Below are 14,705 nucleotides of genomic sequence, written 5' to 3'. Positions count from 1 at the left end.
GACTGCTTGGAAAGGAGCTCACTGCTGAGGCAGAACACAGCTTCCTTGTGGAGGGGGCATTTGGCCCCCAGCGGAGCACCCCTGGGCTTCTTTCCCAGATCCAGCCCTTGGCCCCAGCACCCTACAGAGCTTCTCCTCCTCCACAGAAATAAATTGGGCAGGTAGAAGCTTCCAGCCCCTGTTCAACAGGTGCCCAGTAGTGGTAGGGAGCGTGCCTCGACCTGCCAGCTGCACTAGAGCCATGGACAGTCATGAAAGTTACAGGCCTGGAGCCCAGGGGGGCAGAAAGAAGGGTGAAAAGAACTGAGTTCAAGGAGACCCCATCCAACCTCAACCAGGACCGGGCAGAATCCGCTGAATGGTTTTTCTTTCTTTTCTTCTTCCTTGTTTTTTTTTTTTTTTTTTTTTTTTGGTTTTTTTTTTTTTTTTTTGCCTTGTTCTCCTCCTACCCCACCTCCAAACTCATCCCCATCTCCTCTGCCCCTACTTCCCCCACTGCTCTCTCCCCCACGTGTCCCCCAACCACACTCTTCTCTACCCACTTCCCTCCTCCCCTGCGTCCTCACAGCCTCTCTGTTCTCTCCCTCAGGAACCTGAGCTCTGCCGATGCAGGCCGCCAGACCATGCGAAACTACACGGGGCTCATTGATTCCCTCATGGCCTATGTCCAGAACTGCGTGGCCGCCAGCCGCTGTGATGACAAGGTGAGCGTCCCACCCCGCTCTGGCCCCGGCCCCCAGTCCTCCTCTCTATCCGGAGCTCCAAGGCCCAGGACCTCCCCAGGATCAGTGAGGGCAGCTCCTTGGCCTCCAGGTCCTGACATTTTTCTTTCCCAGGCTCCACGAGGCAGGTCTGCACTTGAGGGGGCCCTGAAGGCATGGTCTGGTGACAGGACAGAAGGCCAGTGAAGGGGATGGCTGGATGCAGAGAACTCTGCTGGCCTGGGGCAGTGCTACAGGGGCAGCATCCCCTCTTCCTCGCTTACAGGCTTTGTGAATGCAGATGCTTCCACGATGTCTGTTTCCCACGATGCTCATTCGGAGATAATCACAATCATATCTATGTCATGGGCTGGTTGAAGGGCTCAATTAGTTAATAAGCAAAGCGTGAAGGGGGCCAGACACAGAGGGAGCTCTCCGTGAGCATTTGCCCCCACTGGCATTGGCAGTTCTGAGCCCTGCCTGCAGCCCTAAGGAACCCCACTGATGCCCCCAGGGATCCTTCCTGCACCAAGGCTCCTTCTCCCACAGTTTCCCACCACCTGCCAAAGAGACCATTGGCAAAGCCACCCTCTTGTCCCCTCTGGACGTTTGGACACACTAGCACAAACAGACAGAAAGGAAAAATCACAGAGGAAAGAGAAACTGAAGGCTGAGATATTTCTACCACGGCAGGACAGACACTCAGGAGAATAGTGAGTTCCCAGAGTCCCTAGATGACCAGAGGACTGTCTGGGCATCACGGCCACTGGGTCTTGCACAGTTTCCCTGTGGAGAGATTTTGTCTCCTGCTCATCCACTGGAAGTGACAACAGGGCCTCAGAAGAGAGAGAGAGAGAGAGAGACTGAGAGAGAGACACTCGAATGTTCAGCCAGGTCCCAGTGGACATCATGTTTTTCAACTCTGGATGCAACATCCCCTCTACCTGTGGAACCCAGACCGTGCAAGTCTGATTCCCTCAAACCCTAGCAGGGCCGAACATCGTTAGGAAGGTAAGTCTGCTGTCTCAAAGCCCAGCCTGTCCACTGAGGACAGATGGCAAAGACCTAGGAGCAGCTGCCATTGCAACTGGGTCCCAGGTCCCACTGCTCGTGTAGATTTGGGATGGGTCAGCACCTTTGGTATTGGAAGCTGAGGACTAGCCATGAAAGGAGGGAATAACAAGGACATGGGGACTCAATGGCTTTTGAACCTAAATATGTCAAGGCTGCTCCTGTCTGTGCCAGGACAGAGGGTATGTTCTTTAATAGCCCACTCTGACCATTGGCACAATGGCTGTAGTAAGAGAAACAGGAGCCACTGTCGGGGCACCTGGGTGGCTCAGTCCATTAAGCGTCTGACTCTTGATTTCGGCTCAGGTCATGATCTCACGGTTTATGAGATCGAGCCCCGAATCAGGCTCTGTGCTAACAGCATGGAGCCTGCTTGAGATTCTCTCTCTCTCTCTCTCTCTGCCCCAGTTGCTCTCTCTCTCTCTCTCTCTCTCTCTCTCTCTCAAAACAAATAAACTAAAGAAAAGAAATAGTAGCCACTGTCTGTTGTGTCCTACCATGTGCTAGGCCCCACGATAGGCACTTCCATGTATATTCTTCCCAATAGCCCGATGAAGTAGGTGATGTCAGTCCCATTTTACCACTGAGGAAACGGGCCCAGAAGTTGAAGAAAGCCATGACGTTTCACACAGCTAGGAAATGACAGAACTGGATTCAAATCCAGATTCTGGGGAGAGTTACTGGGAGCTTTTTTCAGACTGCGGTGGGTGGCTGTGTTCCTCTCTCCTGGGGCAGCCTAAGGTGCCTGCCTCTCTCCCATTAGTTAGGGCAGGGAGTGAGCCCAGGACGCCATCAGGGAAGGGCACAGGCTCAGGCGCCTTGCTTCTGCTTGGCCCCTAGTCTGTGGAGAACTGCATGTGTATCCTGCACAACCTCTCCTACCGCCTGGACGCCGAGGTGCCCACCCGCTACCGCCAGCTGGAGTACAACGCCCGCAATGCCTACACGGAGAAGTCCTCCACCGGCTGCTTCAGCAACAAGAGCGATAAGATGATGGTGAGCACAGTCGGTTCACAGAACCAGGGCCTGCTGCCCGCCAAGCACCCCTCTGGGCTCAGCTGCCTGGCCCGCCCCTTCCTCCCTGCCCCCGTCCCCCCGAAGCCTGAAACCAGCCGTAGGAGACAAGCCCATGCCAGAGCCTTGGCCTTAGGATTGTGCTGCACCCTGGGAGCTGAGTAGAGGGCATTCTGTCTTGCATGCAGACGGGATCTGTGTTCTTGACGGTGGGAGCTCAGACGGCCCCGAGCTCAGAAGCTCCGGTCCTCTGTTTTCACAGCTCATTCTCACTTACCATGTAATTGGTAAACCCTGCCTCATCTTCTCCATTACTGTGGAAGGTTTGGGGGCAGCCAGGACTCTAAGCCCTCTCTGGCCTGGTTCCCGCCAACCCCCGAGTCCCCCAGGTGCCACCAGAAGCAGAAGGGTGCTCTGGAGGGAGGGTCAGGCTCCCCACACTGGGCACGACTATGGCTGCTGGGCCCCTGGACCACCCCTGTTTGACCCAGGGTGGGTCAACCTTGGAGTCTGACTCTGGGAGGAGAGGAAGCATCCTGGTGTGAGACCCCAAAGCAGCCCGACACAGCTGGAAGGTTTGGGCAGAGGCTGGCCTGCAGCACACTTCCTGCGATCTCTAGATTGTTCTCTGCCTCCCTCAGAGCCAGCCCGCAGGACCATGGCCCCTTGCCTTACTCATTCTGCGGAGCTGCTGCCGCCATGAGGAAAGGGGCACCGGGGCAGGTGCTTCCTAAGCCCCTTCCCTCAGGAACCAGGCCCCTAGAGTTGGGGGAGGGCACACAGAATGCTGGGCTCCCTCCCTTCACAAGGCTCCCTGCTGACCTGTCCTGTGTCCTCAGAACAACAACTACGACTGCCCCCTTCCGGAGGAAGAGACCAATCCCAAGGGCAGCAGCTGGTTGTACCACTCGGATGCTATCCGCACCTACCTGAACCTCATGGGCAAGAGCAAGAAAGACGCCACCTTGGAGGCCTGTGCTGGTGCCCTGCAGAACTTGACTGCCAGCAAGGGGCTGGTGAGGAGCGGTGTCCTCCCTTGCACCCACCCCCATCCCCAACCCCATTTCTCCAACTTCTGCTCCCTTCCCTGCTCTCCCGCAGGCGTGTGCACTGAGTCATGCCAAACACATATGGCCCTCAGAGCTTGGCTCTACAGACACAAACAGAGGGAATGTCATATGCTAGGCTCCGGCCAGGCCTCTGGGGAAACGATGAGGCAGTAGAAATGGCCCGGTCCTCTGGGAACTCCCAGGCGGTGTCTAGCGGGTGAATCCACTCCCGTTGGATTCTGTCTGTGCCCACAGAGTCCCCTTTGCCTCGTGATTCCTGGCTCGGTGTTGGCCCCTGCCTGGGGTGGGGGACAGGGATGAAGGGTACGTTTGTGGTAGGAGTATCATCCTGTGTGTTGAACTGACAGAGGGGAAAATAGACGGTTTGGGCCTGGGCAGATCTAAAGGAAGACGATGCAGAATCAGTAGAGATTTTGAGGCCACATAGAGTTAGGAGGACATGATGGAATGACATTGAGCCATAGGAGGCCTGTAGCAGCCAACAAGTATTTAGATGGGGAGACAGTCAACAATCGCTCATCTCTACTGAGGACAAGAGAGAATCAGGTGAAAGCAGGACCGGGGCAAATTGAGGTCTATGAGAGGATGGGGCTGGGGGTCTTCAAGAACTCCAAACCAGCCTGGGACCAGATTACAGACGGGCTGGCCTTGTGGCTAGAGGCACAGATGAGCTGACCCACCTCCAGGGGGCCCTGGATTGTACCTCCATGTGGGCACAGACCCTCTCTTCTCCCTTTTTGCCCTGGGAAAGTACTCGACAAATATGTATGGAATTCTACGGAGGTATGGAAGTTGGAAGGTGGTCAGTGCCTCGGTAATTGACAAATATCATTGACTGTGTGCTTTTGGGTGAGCAGATACTGCTGGGAAATGTGGGCGTGGTGGGGGGACAGAGCTGAGACAAACAGGTGAGCGGTAGCATCTGACAGTTTTGTTAGACTGGGAGTCGAGTTGGGGCCTCCATGAGCCAGGGGTCTGAGACTTCCCTCTCATCACCCATCTTGGCTCCAGGCTGAGCTGGGAGAAAAGAGCAAGGTCAGGAAAGATGGGGGCACATTTTTGCCTGGGTGCTCTGTAGTTGCCAGTGTGTGAGCGAATTTGTGTCCCTCTTTGCCTGTGCTTCTAACAAGAGAGGGAAAAGGTTCCAGGGTTTTTTTGTTTGGGATTACATGGCCCTCTTCCACCACGGTGCCCGGGAAACCACAGGCTAGGTCCTCACCCCGTCCTTCTTTCTCAGATGTCCAGTGGTATGAGCCAGTTGATTGGGCTCAAGGAAAAGGGCTTGCCCCAGATTGCTCGCCTCCTGCAATCTGGCAACTCTGATGTGGTGCGGTCCGGAGCCTCCCTCCTGAGCAACATGTCCCGCCACCCTGTGCTGCACAGAGTGATGGGTAAGTGCCCCCCACAGCGTCAGACCAACCCTCTCCCCCCACCCTCCAGCTAGGACTCGGCAGAGCCCTCACTTTCCAGAGCCTGCTGGAAGGTCACCCTCTGAACTTTCCCTAGAGTGAGCGTTCCAAGAGGGGAAGCTGGCCCAAGAGAGGCTTGGAGGTAGGAAAGGGCAGGGGTGCAGAGATCCCATCCGGGTCCTCAGCCCTGAGTTGGAGCTAGAATGGAGCCTTCAAGGGCCACCTTGCTAGAAACCTGGCTGAGGTCAGCGCAGGACTGTGGTCCCAGAGGGAGCCCCTCAGCCCCTCTCTCCTCCGGTCATCTGACCCCGCGCCCTCCACTCCTTTCTCTCTCAGGGAACCAAGTATTCCCAGAGGTGACCAGGCTCCTCACCAGTCACACTGGGAACACCAGCAACTCGGAAGACATCCTGTCTTCAGCCTGCTACACTGTGAGGAACCTGATGGCCTCCCAGCCGCAGATGGCCAAGCAGTACTTCTCCAGCAGCATGGTCAACAACATCATCAACCTGTGCCGCAGCAGGTGGGCGGGGAGGGCAGTGGTCTCCACCCCCCCACACACTGCAAAGCAGGCAGCCCCACAACCCTCTGAGAAGGCGCAGATGTGCAGCGAGAGCAGGACCCAGCGCAGGGCGGGAACCTGGGCAGGGGAGGCTTGAATGCAGAGAAGTTCCAGAAGCCAAGAGCGCTGTGGAGCTGAGCCCAGCTGCCACGCCTTGGGGCTGCACAAAGGGGACAGAGGCAGTGCATTCTCAGCTTGGGGTCACCAGGAGACACGGAGTCCTTAGAGGACCAACAGGAGGCATGGAGGCACAGACCCCGCCATGTGGGAACTGTATCTGCCCCATGGGGCTTTCTCCTCCCAGGACAAGGGCTGGGGAACCAGAATGGGAGAGAACTTCCCCCCACAGCCCCCGAGGAGAATCCCAGGCTACTTCTAAGTGGGCAGGGCTGCCAGGTTGTGCCCACTGTGCGGCCGGGACCAGCCCAACAAGGCTCTTTTCTTATGCACCCCTGGGGCCTCCCCGCATCGCATCGCTAAGATCTGGAGGTGAGGGTGGGAGGGAGCAGGGTGATCATTCTCATGCCTCCCCGAGTCTCATCCCACAAATGAACTTCCTGCCTGCCCAGCACCTCGCCCAAGGCTGCAGAAGCTGCCCGCCTCCTCCTGTCTGACATGTGGTCCAGCAAGGAGCTGCAGGGTGTCCTCAGACAGGTAAGGGCCCGCCCTGTCACCCCCTGCCAGTGAGGCTGTCTTGCAGCTCCCCTTGCAGCGCTGAGGGCCAAGAAGAGAAGCAGAATGGCCCGCCCTGCCCAGTGGGCGTGACTGAGCTGCACTGCAGACAGACGGACAGATGGAAGGAGTAGAGACAAATGTGCATGACAGTGAAAGTGATCACACTCTGAACAAATCTCTAGACTTGGACTCCGGGGGAGGTGCTGAGTGCACGGAGGGGAGAGGAAATCAAGGAAATGTGTGAGACGCCTGGGGCAGGATCTTCTAGGAGCAAACTGAAAACCAGGAATTCACTCGAGGACGTGATGTGCACTGTGGCTGGAAAGGAAGGTTTGGGCTACAGCACAGACCCCTCTAATTTCTTTGAGAGTTTGCCCTTGGCAGAGGGGAGCCACTAGGGGTTTTGAGTGATTAAAGCAACACTTGGCAGCCTCCCTCCTCCCCAGGGGCGGGGCAGAGGGGACTGAGAGATGCTGGGGCGGCTGTATTTGTCCAGTGGCAACCCTGGCTCCTCCCTGTCCTCGACACCTCCCAACCTCATCAAACACAAAGTCCTACCTGGGGTCTTATTTTACCAAAATCTCTTCACACTGACCTTTCCCGCTCCTGCGGCTGCCATGCTTTAGACCCAGATGTAGACAGCGGTGAGGCAGGAAGAAGGACAGAGACGGAATGGTCAGGCTGACCACGCTCGAGTTGTAGCCTGGAGACACTGTGGCCGCGTTAACACAAACAGATCGGTTGGGGAGAGGCCAAGTAAGCTTTGCGGGGACAGCGAGGGCAGTTCTGATTTGAAGAGGTCGAGTGTGAAGGAATTGGATTGGGTTGCAGGTGGGGGACCCAAGGAGCGAGGCCAGGCTGCCACACAGATGGGAGCGTTGTGCAGGTGGAAGCCATGAGAGCAGGCAGGACCATCACGGGGCACAGGTGTGGGGAGGAGTCTTGGAAAATAAGGGCAGAAGCAAGGGGAAGGCGCTGACTTGGGGGCTGAGGAGTGCGAAGGGCCAGGGAGCCAGGAGGAGCCACGCAAGGTGGCCAGGAGGGGCCAAAGCCCGAGTGGGAGGGGAGAGCACGGGAGAGGGTAGGCAGCAATTCCCAGGGCCACAGAGGCGCCAGGGAGGACCCTGGATGTGGTGACTCAGGAGTCCCAGGGCACCTCTAAGAGCACTTCCGGCAAAGCCAGGGGAGACGGGCTGGGGAGAGACGGAGTAGGGCAGAGAGGAGAACTGCTCCCCTCAGTTTGGCCCAGAAAGGAGGGAGACCGAGGGAGGGGTAAAAAGGTCTCTGTTTAATGACAGAGGGGACCCGAGCGTCTCTGTCATGAGATGAGGAGTTGGCGGCAGAGCAGGGGACAGTGAGGGGGTGGGAGGCTGAGGAAGACTGAGGAACAGGTGGGAGCGGAGGGTCAGGAGGGGCCTGACCGTGTAGAAGAGGAGCCTGGAAGACAACCGCCCTGGGGCAGGAGAAACAGTTCCTCCTCCAGCGCAGCAGGGAGACTGGAGGGAGGCCCATGAACTACTGTAGTCAGAGACGGCTGGGAAGCCTGAAGGCCATGGCCGGCGGTGGCCCCTGTCCTCTGCTGGACCATCCAGTGCTCTTTCCCAACAGCACTGCAACGTGGGCAGGCTTGGCCACATGGCAGCTGCCGGGGAGACCCAGTGGAAGGGAGGTGGGTGAGGACGGGGTGAGACCTTCCTCAAGCTGTTCGATCGTGGTCCAGAGGGTTCAACTCACCCAGAAATACTGAGGCCACGCCCAGCCTGAGGCACACGGCGACTCTTCTTGTTAACGTTCTTCTGTACAGCACCGATGGGAACCAGCTTCGCCATTCGGTCCCCACTGCTCCCTCTAGCTGTGCTTGTCAACAGCTTTGACGTGACTAGCTCGGTGCTTCTGTCCCCCAAAGCATCTGCACGTCCCCCATTCATTAGGTTGTTACCACCACAGAGAGGCAGGCCGTGTGGCTTATGTCCATCCTGCAGAATAGGAGTTCGTCTTGATTCAGTGAGTCATGGCAGGGGCAGGGCTGAGACCCAGGAATTCTCACTCCTGGGCTCCTTCCACCAAATCCAGCCAGGTTCAACAGGAGCAAGCAAGCAAATCCGCAGGGGAAAACCCAGCATCATGTGATTCGTGCCCAGACCAGGTAGGCCTCGGGCTTTGAACCACCTGGTGTCTGGATCCCTCATTCCCACAGGCCACTGAGAGCTGACAAGGTTCTCAGAGCTCAGGGCTGGCACCAGGGGCCCCTTCTGCCATCCTCATTCACTCCAGAGCATTTATTGACCACCTGCTGTATGTGTGAGAAACACTGGCTGTGCCCCTCCCTGCAGAGAGCTCATGCCAAAATTAAAAAAAAAAAACAGAGAAGAAAGAAAGAAAAAGACAGGGACAGTCAGAAGGAAGAACAACAAACAGCTTTTCTAATCTGATGTTGGTTGTTGTTTTATTTAAAGAGTAATGAATATGAGCGTAAGTCCTTGCGCCTTAATACAGATTTCTGCAAATCCACGTAGGAAATTCACAAGCGCTGGTGGAAGTCCAGACACATTTTACTAACTTGTGGATATTAATGGCCTTATGTTTGGTTGCACTAATGAGGTGAGCTTTGGGGCGCCTGGGTGGCTCAGTCTGTTAAGCATCCGACTCTTGGTTTCGGCTCAGGTCGTGATCTCACGGTTCATGAGTTCGAGCCCCACATTGGGCTCTGTGCTGACAACACAGAGCCTGCTTGGGATTCTGTCTCTCCCTCTCTCTCTGTCCCTCCCCTGCTTGTTGTCTCTCTCTCTCTCTCTCTCTCTCTCTCTCTCTCTCTCTCTCAAAATAAATAAATAAACTTAAAAAAAATGAGGCCAGCTTTAGCCCTGACATACATATATAATGAGCCCAGAGGGCTATGGTTTAAGCCCAAGGACACTCTGGGAGGGTAGTTTCTGACCCCGTGGGAAGTCCCACTCTGTTTCCCAGCCTAGGGTGTTTCATACGGTTTCATGCTGTTTCTCCCCCCCTCTACAGCAAGGTTTGGATAGGAACATGCTGGGATCCTTAACTGGGCCAAACAGCTTCAGGAACTTCACCTCCCGATTCTAAGAAGGGGCTGCTCAAGCAAGCAAGATTGCAGGTAAGAATTGGCTCCCCCCTGGGCAGAGTTATCTCTAGGACCCCTGCAGCAACCTTAGCCAGTCTCAGAGGGAAAGGCCAGGCCTGTGTTCCCCAGGGACACAGAAGCATCCTTTGATCTGGCAGACAGCATAACTGTAGCTGACACAAGGGCTATGAGGACAGTTGTATAGGTTGTTTGGGCAGGGTGCCATGGGCTCTCCCACCACAGGACATTAGGGATGTGCAATGTCTGAGCAGAGCTTCTAGATACAGCTGTGTAGGCTGTGCACTGCACAACCTAGGTGATGCCATTTACATGGGCTATGGTGTGAATGCAGCTGTATAATATGTCATCTGGGTTTGTACACCTACAGCTCACTTTCTTGTCCTTTTTATAATTCACTTCCCAGTCTGCACATGCCTAATGTGGATAAGGTTATTTCCAGCTGATGACTCCAGAGACCAAAAACTCAGAACCGGTATCTATAACAAAGGCATACAAGCCTTAGCTTTCATTAGAACCACTTAAGATGCTTCCTAAAACACACGCTCCTGGTCTCAACCCCAGCACTTCTGACTCAGTAACTCTGGAGTGGAAAATGCATCATTAAACAAGCATCCGAGGTGTTTCTGACGCAAACGACATCATCAACTTTCTCTAGAAGGTCACTAGAGATGGCCTTGGTACTGAGCCATCTGCAAACAGCCAGGGATGAGGACAGGGTCTCCTGAACTGAAGGGGACTTCTTAGCAGCCTGGCTATCTGCCAGCACCCCAACACCTCAGGAGAGTCCTGGTGGGGGAGACGGCTGTAAGTCTGGTCCAGATGAAAATAAATAAGACATCAAATACCTTCTCCTGAGAGGTGAGCGTCCACAACATGAGGATGGAAAAAAGAGAGAAGACAAAATTCACTAGATTCTTAATGAGCGAAGTCTGGGCACTCAGCACGCGCTGAGTCTGGGCAGAACGGGGTGGGCGTGGCAGTGGAGGCACAAATCTCATAAGCTTCTCACTCAACAAGAACAACCTGTCAATGTGTCAGGGCGACTCTGAGTCCCCCCTCAGGCCAGGGGACACGTCCGTGCCGACGTGGGTAGAAAGGGGTGGCAGTATTGGCCAGACCTATGACGTGGGTCTGTCTCCTGTAAATGCTAACTGGACGACTTCTCCTTTTCCAGAAATGATGTGACCCAGCTGAGAAGAACTCAGGCCTTGCTGGAGGGGTGACTCTGTCCACCCTGTGCATTGTTTAGAAAGGTTCAAATGCAATTGAAAGCAAACCTGAAGGCTGTGGATGATGGAAATATTTTTAGATTTTTTTTTTTCCTTGGGGGAACTGGCAGGCAGGGAGGGTTGGGAAGGGTGGGGGGGGGCTTTTCTTGAGTTAAAGGGGCTTATGTTTCATGTCAATACTTCTTTCTCTGAGAAATGGTGTATATATAGATCTATATCTATATATACACATATATATATGTATGTATAATGTAAGTGTGTGTGTGTGTGCATGTATGACCGCAAAGTGCAAACAGCGAAGCTGTTACTGCAGCCCGTGAGGTGGTAAAAGGGACAGTCCCATGTTTCTTACTCGTAGGCAGGGACTTCCGTGCTTTTTGTTTAGCTCCCCATAGTTCCCAAACTGTGCCGTGCCAGGACAGGGGGCCCGCACCGGGCTCACGTCCATGAGAAGTCTTGCGAGGGAACCGTGGAGTGGGGGGAGGTAAGGGGGAAGGAGGGGAGAGTACCTGGGCCTGGGGGCAACCTCCCTCCTTAAGAGGCAGCTTTGCAGGAAGGGAGGCTGGCCGGGCTGTGAAGTTCAGTGTATCTTATGGGAAAATCTAGTTGGCTGATGATGCTGCCCTTCCTGCAAGGCCACAGGGACTGGCCACGGGGCCTGGGGCTGGACAGGGTTGGGGCTCTAGAGGACAGGCGAGGACAGCCACACTTGCTTTGCTGCCTGAAGTCTGTTCTGGGGGAGTAGGAGCCAGAGAGATGGGGCTGGCCATTCTCCTGGGCTGTGTACCGGTCAAAGGAGGCTCAGCCTATAAAGCCCCTGCCTTCAGAGGCTTGTCATCTACCTGTTTCAGGAGAAAGAAGGCAAAATGGTGCCCAAAGCCAAAGAACTGTTCAGGACATGGCTGTTTGGTCTTCGTATTCCCAACAGTGAGGGGGACAGGCTGGGGTTGGACTGGGACCTGCTCCGGGCTCCGGTGGGAGAGCGGCTATTTGGAAACTAACCAGGAGGACACTTCCCTGCGTGCCTGATAAGACTCAAGTGAGAGAGTGTTTTGGGTCCCAGAAGACTTGGAAGACAGGAATTTGGGTCGACCAGGAAGGAGAACTGTCGAATCAGGGCACCAGCCAGCCCAAGACCCAGCAGCGGCCGTCCCCACCTTCCCCTGAACCCCGGGCATCCTGGTCCTCACTCTATCTTTGGGAAAACCACAGAGGATGTGATAAAAGGGGCTTGTCAGGGGCACCGGCCACACTCAAGACCCCAGACTCTTGAGCATTTCAGATGAGAAGTAGTAGAAGGACCCCCTGAGGGCCCCATGGAAAAGCTTGCTGTAAATAACCCTTAGTATATACTGTAAGATAGAGAGAACATAGGGTTCCCAAGGCTTCCCTGATTTCTGCCTTCACCACCTATACTAACTGTTGGTGTTGGACAGGAATTAACCGCCTGGTTCATATCCTTCTCTAGAAGAATAGAAGATGCTCCTCACCTTTCATTCCTCCTCCTCCTCCTCCTCCTCCTCCTCCTCCTCCTCCTCCTCCTCCTCCCAGGTCCCCTGCCTGACCCCCCACCCTGAACTACACCCCAATCCAACCCCACTTCTTACCCCAGCAGTCAGAGTTGAAAAGTACCTTTCCGAACGAAGGATGTGCCTATTAAGAGATGTGACAACTGAGACTGGGGCCAGACGTGTGATGACAGGCCATTTAACCAGGTCCGTGATGCCCTCCCTCTTTTTTGCTCATGATGGAAGGCCTCCTCCAGGCTCACCCCTCTCTCTCAGGAGCCACGAGGGAGCCCAGTCCCACCAGACAGTCCTGGGTGTAGGTTCCAGGATGACTCCTCTGCCAGTCATCAGGGCTCAGAGGAATTCATTTCTTAAAAAAAATACGGATGGTGCACCAATATGTGCCAGGCAGTGTTCTGAGCACTCGGGATGCATCGGCGAACAAAACAGACCAAGCCCTGTCCTCATGTACCTTACATTCTCCGGGAGGAAGGAGGAGACACGGGGCTCTTGGCTTGGGGGATCCCCCAGTGTGAGAGGACTGTCCAGAACAGTCAGGACAAGAAGGAAATAGCCCACTACCAGGGAGTCTGTGACAGCCCTCTAGGAGATGGCCCTTCCCTTAGCGGTGTCCTGACCTCCTGCCATTCCTCTGCTGGTTTTCTGTCACCAGCTGTGCTGTAGATCCAGGTGGGCCCAGCCCTCTGCCTTGGGGAATGGTGGGCTCAGGTGGACAGTTAGGCCAGGCCTGATTTGGTAACCTCTCTAGGGCTTTCTCAGGCCGGCCAGCTGGCCCTGTGACCTGGGCCTCTGACCCATGCCTGTTACTTTGGAAGAGGCAAAACTGAGAGGGTCCTGAGGATGCATTTCCTAAAGACAGGAGTAGGGGGTTGGCCCAGGCATGGCTCAGTATCTCAAGCCCACGTTGGCCTCATGCTATCAGGGTTGACGCCCCAAACAAGACATTCCAATTTGAGGGCAATGAGGGAGGACATAGGCCACCCAGTCTCTCCCTGTCCCTGTCCTGACCCCAGGATCTCTTGTGCTTAAGATCCAGTCATTGGCCACCAACAGCCTGTCCAGTGGGGGCCAGACCAGCAACGCAGACCCCCGTGCTTCCCCTAGTGAGGCCGTGGAGGGTTTTCTCCAGCCATGTGGAGACAGTGGCGTTCTCTCTCATCCACCGCAGAGCCTGACTGGAGTGGGGGGGGGGGGGGATGGCTAAGATGAGGAGCTTCGGACAAGGGGACGGGCAGGGGTTGACGAGCAGAGGGAAGCCCAGGGGACGTTCTGAGAGGTATCCTGGAACCCCTCTGGAGCCCGTGTCTCCCTTTGCTCCATATTTGTATAAGAACCTTGTGCTGGCCAAGCCCAGTGTCTCTGTGTGTGCACTATGTGTTTGCTTTTTTGGAAATATAGGAAATCAATAAATTGCTGGCATTTCTTTGAACTTCTTTGAACAATGGATCATTTGGGGGTGCCGTTGAGGCAGGAAGAGGCACGCCCTCCCTTCCAGGGTCTCCTCTTAACTGACCTGTGCCAGGCTAGGACTGAGAGCACCACGGGAGGGGTGATGGGTGCCACCACTCGTGGGCACCTGCTCCAGGTCGGTGCATTTGAGCCTCACAGGAGCTCCGTGATGCCAGTACGGCTACAGTAATCTGGCGAATAAGTAAAGTGAGGCTTTAGGGAGGGAGCGAATATGCCCAATGTCACAGAGCTGACAGAGGGGAAAGGCACCCCACCGTGAACACCCCCAGACAGAGCACCTGTAGGAAAACAAACTTCAAGGATGTAAGAGAAACTCGTGTTTACTGAACGTGTATTCCACCTGCGTCCGATATAAGGAGGTGCTCGGAGCATCACAAAAGCAGAGGATGTGGTGGGCCCCAGCCACAAGAGGGTCATAAGGGACAAGATGAGCACCGGGGACGTTCACAGGTGGTAAATTCCAAGTGGTGGTCTGGACATAACCGCCGTGGCCCATCACTGAGCGTCAGCGCCGTCTGGGTGGAGAAGGTTGGGAAAGCTGAGGGAAAGTGCTGGAGAGGACCTCTTTCCCACCTCGGGAAGGTGGTGACTGGCGTGGCCTCTCTATAGAGCCACGGCCCTGACTTTCCAGGTCATCTTTCAGTTTGGAAATGGTCAGGGCAGCCAGGGAGGAGACGCTGTGCCTCAGCCCAGGGGGAGGAAGGTGGCCTGTCTGTGGTCCAGGGTGTTAATATACTAGGTCTGGGGCCTCTGCAAATGTCTTGAATCCTGAAAAACATGTGTTGGCTCCAAAATGTGAACTCAGATGATAAATTCAAAGTCAAGAAATGTCTGATTGTTCAGCTTTCACAACGGTAGAGCCAACA

At 55.2% G+C, this 14,705-nt stretch overlaps 1 protein-coding gene across 1 annotated transcript in view; it reads left to right on the top strand.

The window, feature by feature from the left end:
• PKP1 (plakophilin 1) overlaps positions 1-13,798 on the top strand; it is a 51,475-nt gene extending 37,677 nt beyond the window's left edge. The window contains exons 7-14 of the mRNA XM_045456540.1: positions 590-704; positions 2,613-2,768; positions 3,626-3,802; positions 5,094-5,247; positions 5,602-5,788; positions 6,397-6,481; positions 9,518-9,623; positions 10,786-13,798. Coding sequence (XP_045312496.1) covers positions 590-704; positions 2,613-2,768; positions 3,626-3,802; positions 5,094-5,247; positions 5,602-5,788; positions 6,397-6,481; positions 9,518-9,592 — 949 coding nt within the window. The 3' untranslated portion in view covers positions 9,593-9,623; positions 10,786-13,798. The remainder of the gene's footprint in view (positions 1-589; positions 705-2,612; positions 2,769-3,625; positions 3,803-5,093; positions 5,248-5,601; positions 5,789-6,396; positions 6,482-9,517; positions 9,624-10,785) is intronic.
• The last annotated feature ends 907 nt before the right edge of the window (positions 13,799-14,705 follow it).

This window comes from Leopardus geoffroyi, chromosome C3 (assembly GCF_018350155.1).
Source record: "Leopardus geoffroyi isolate Oge1 chromosome C3, O.geoffroyi_Oge1_pat1.0, whole genome shotgun sequence".
In the NCBI taxonomy this organism is placed as follows: Eukaryota; Metazoa; Chordata; class Mammalia; order Carnivora; family Felidae; genus Leopardus; species Leopardus geoffroyi.
This window is presented reverse-complemented; position numbering and strand designations above follow the sequence as displayed.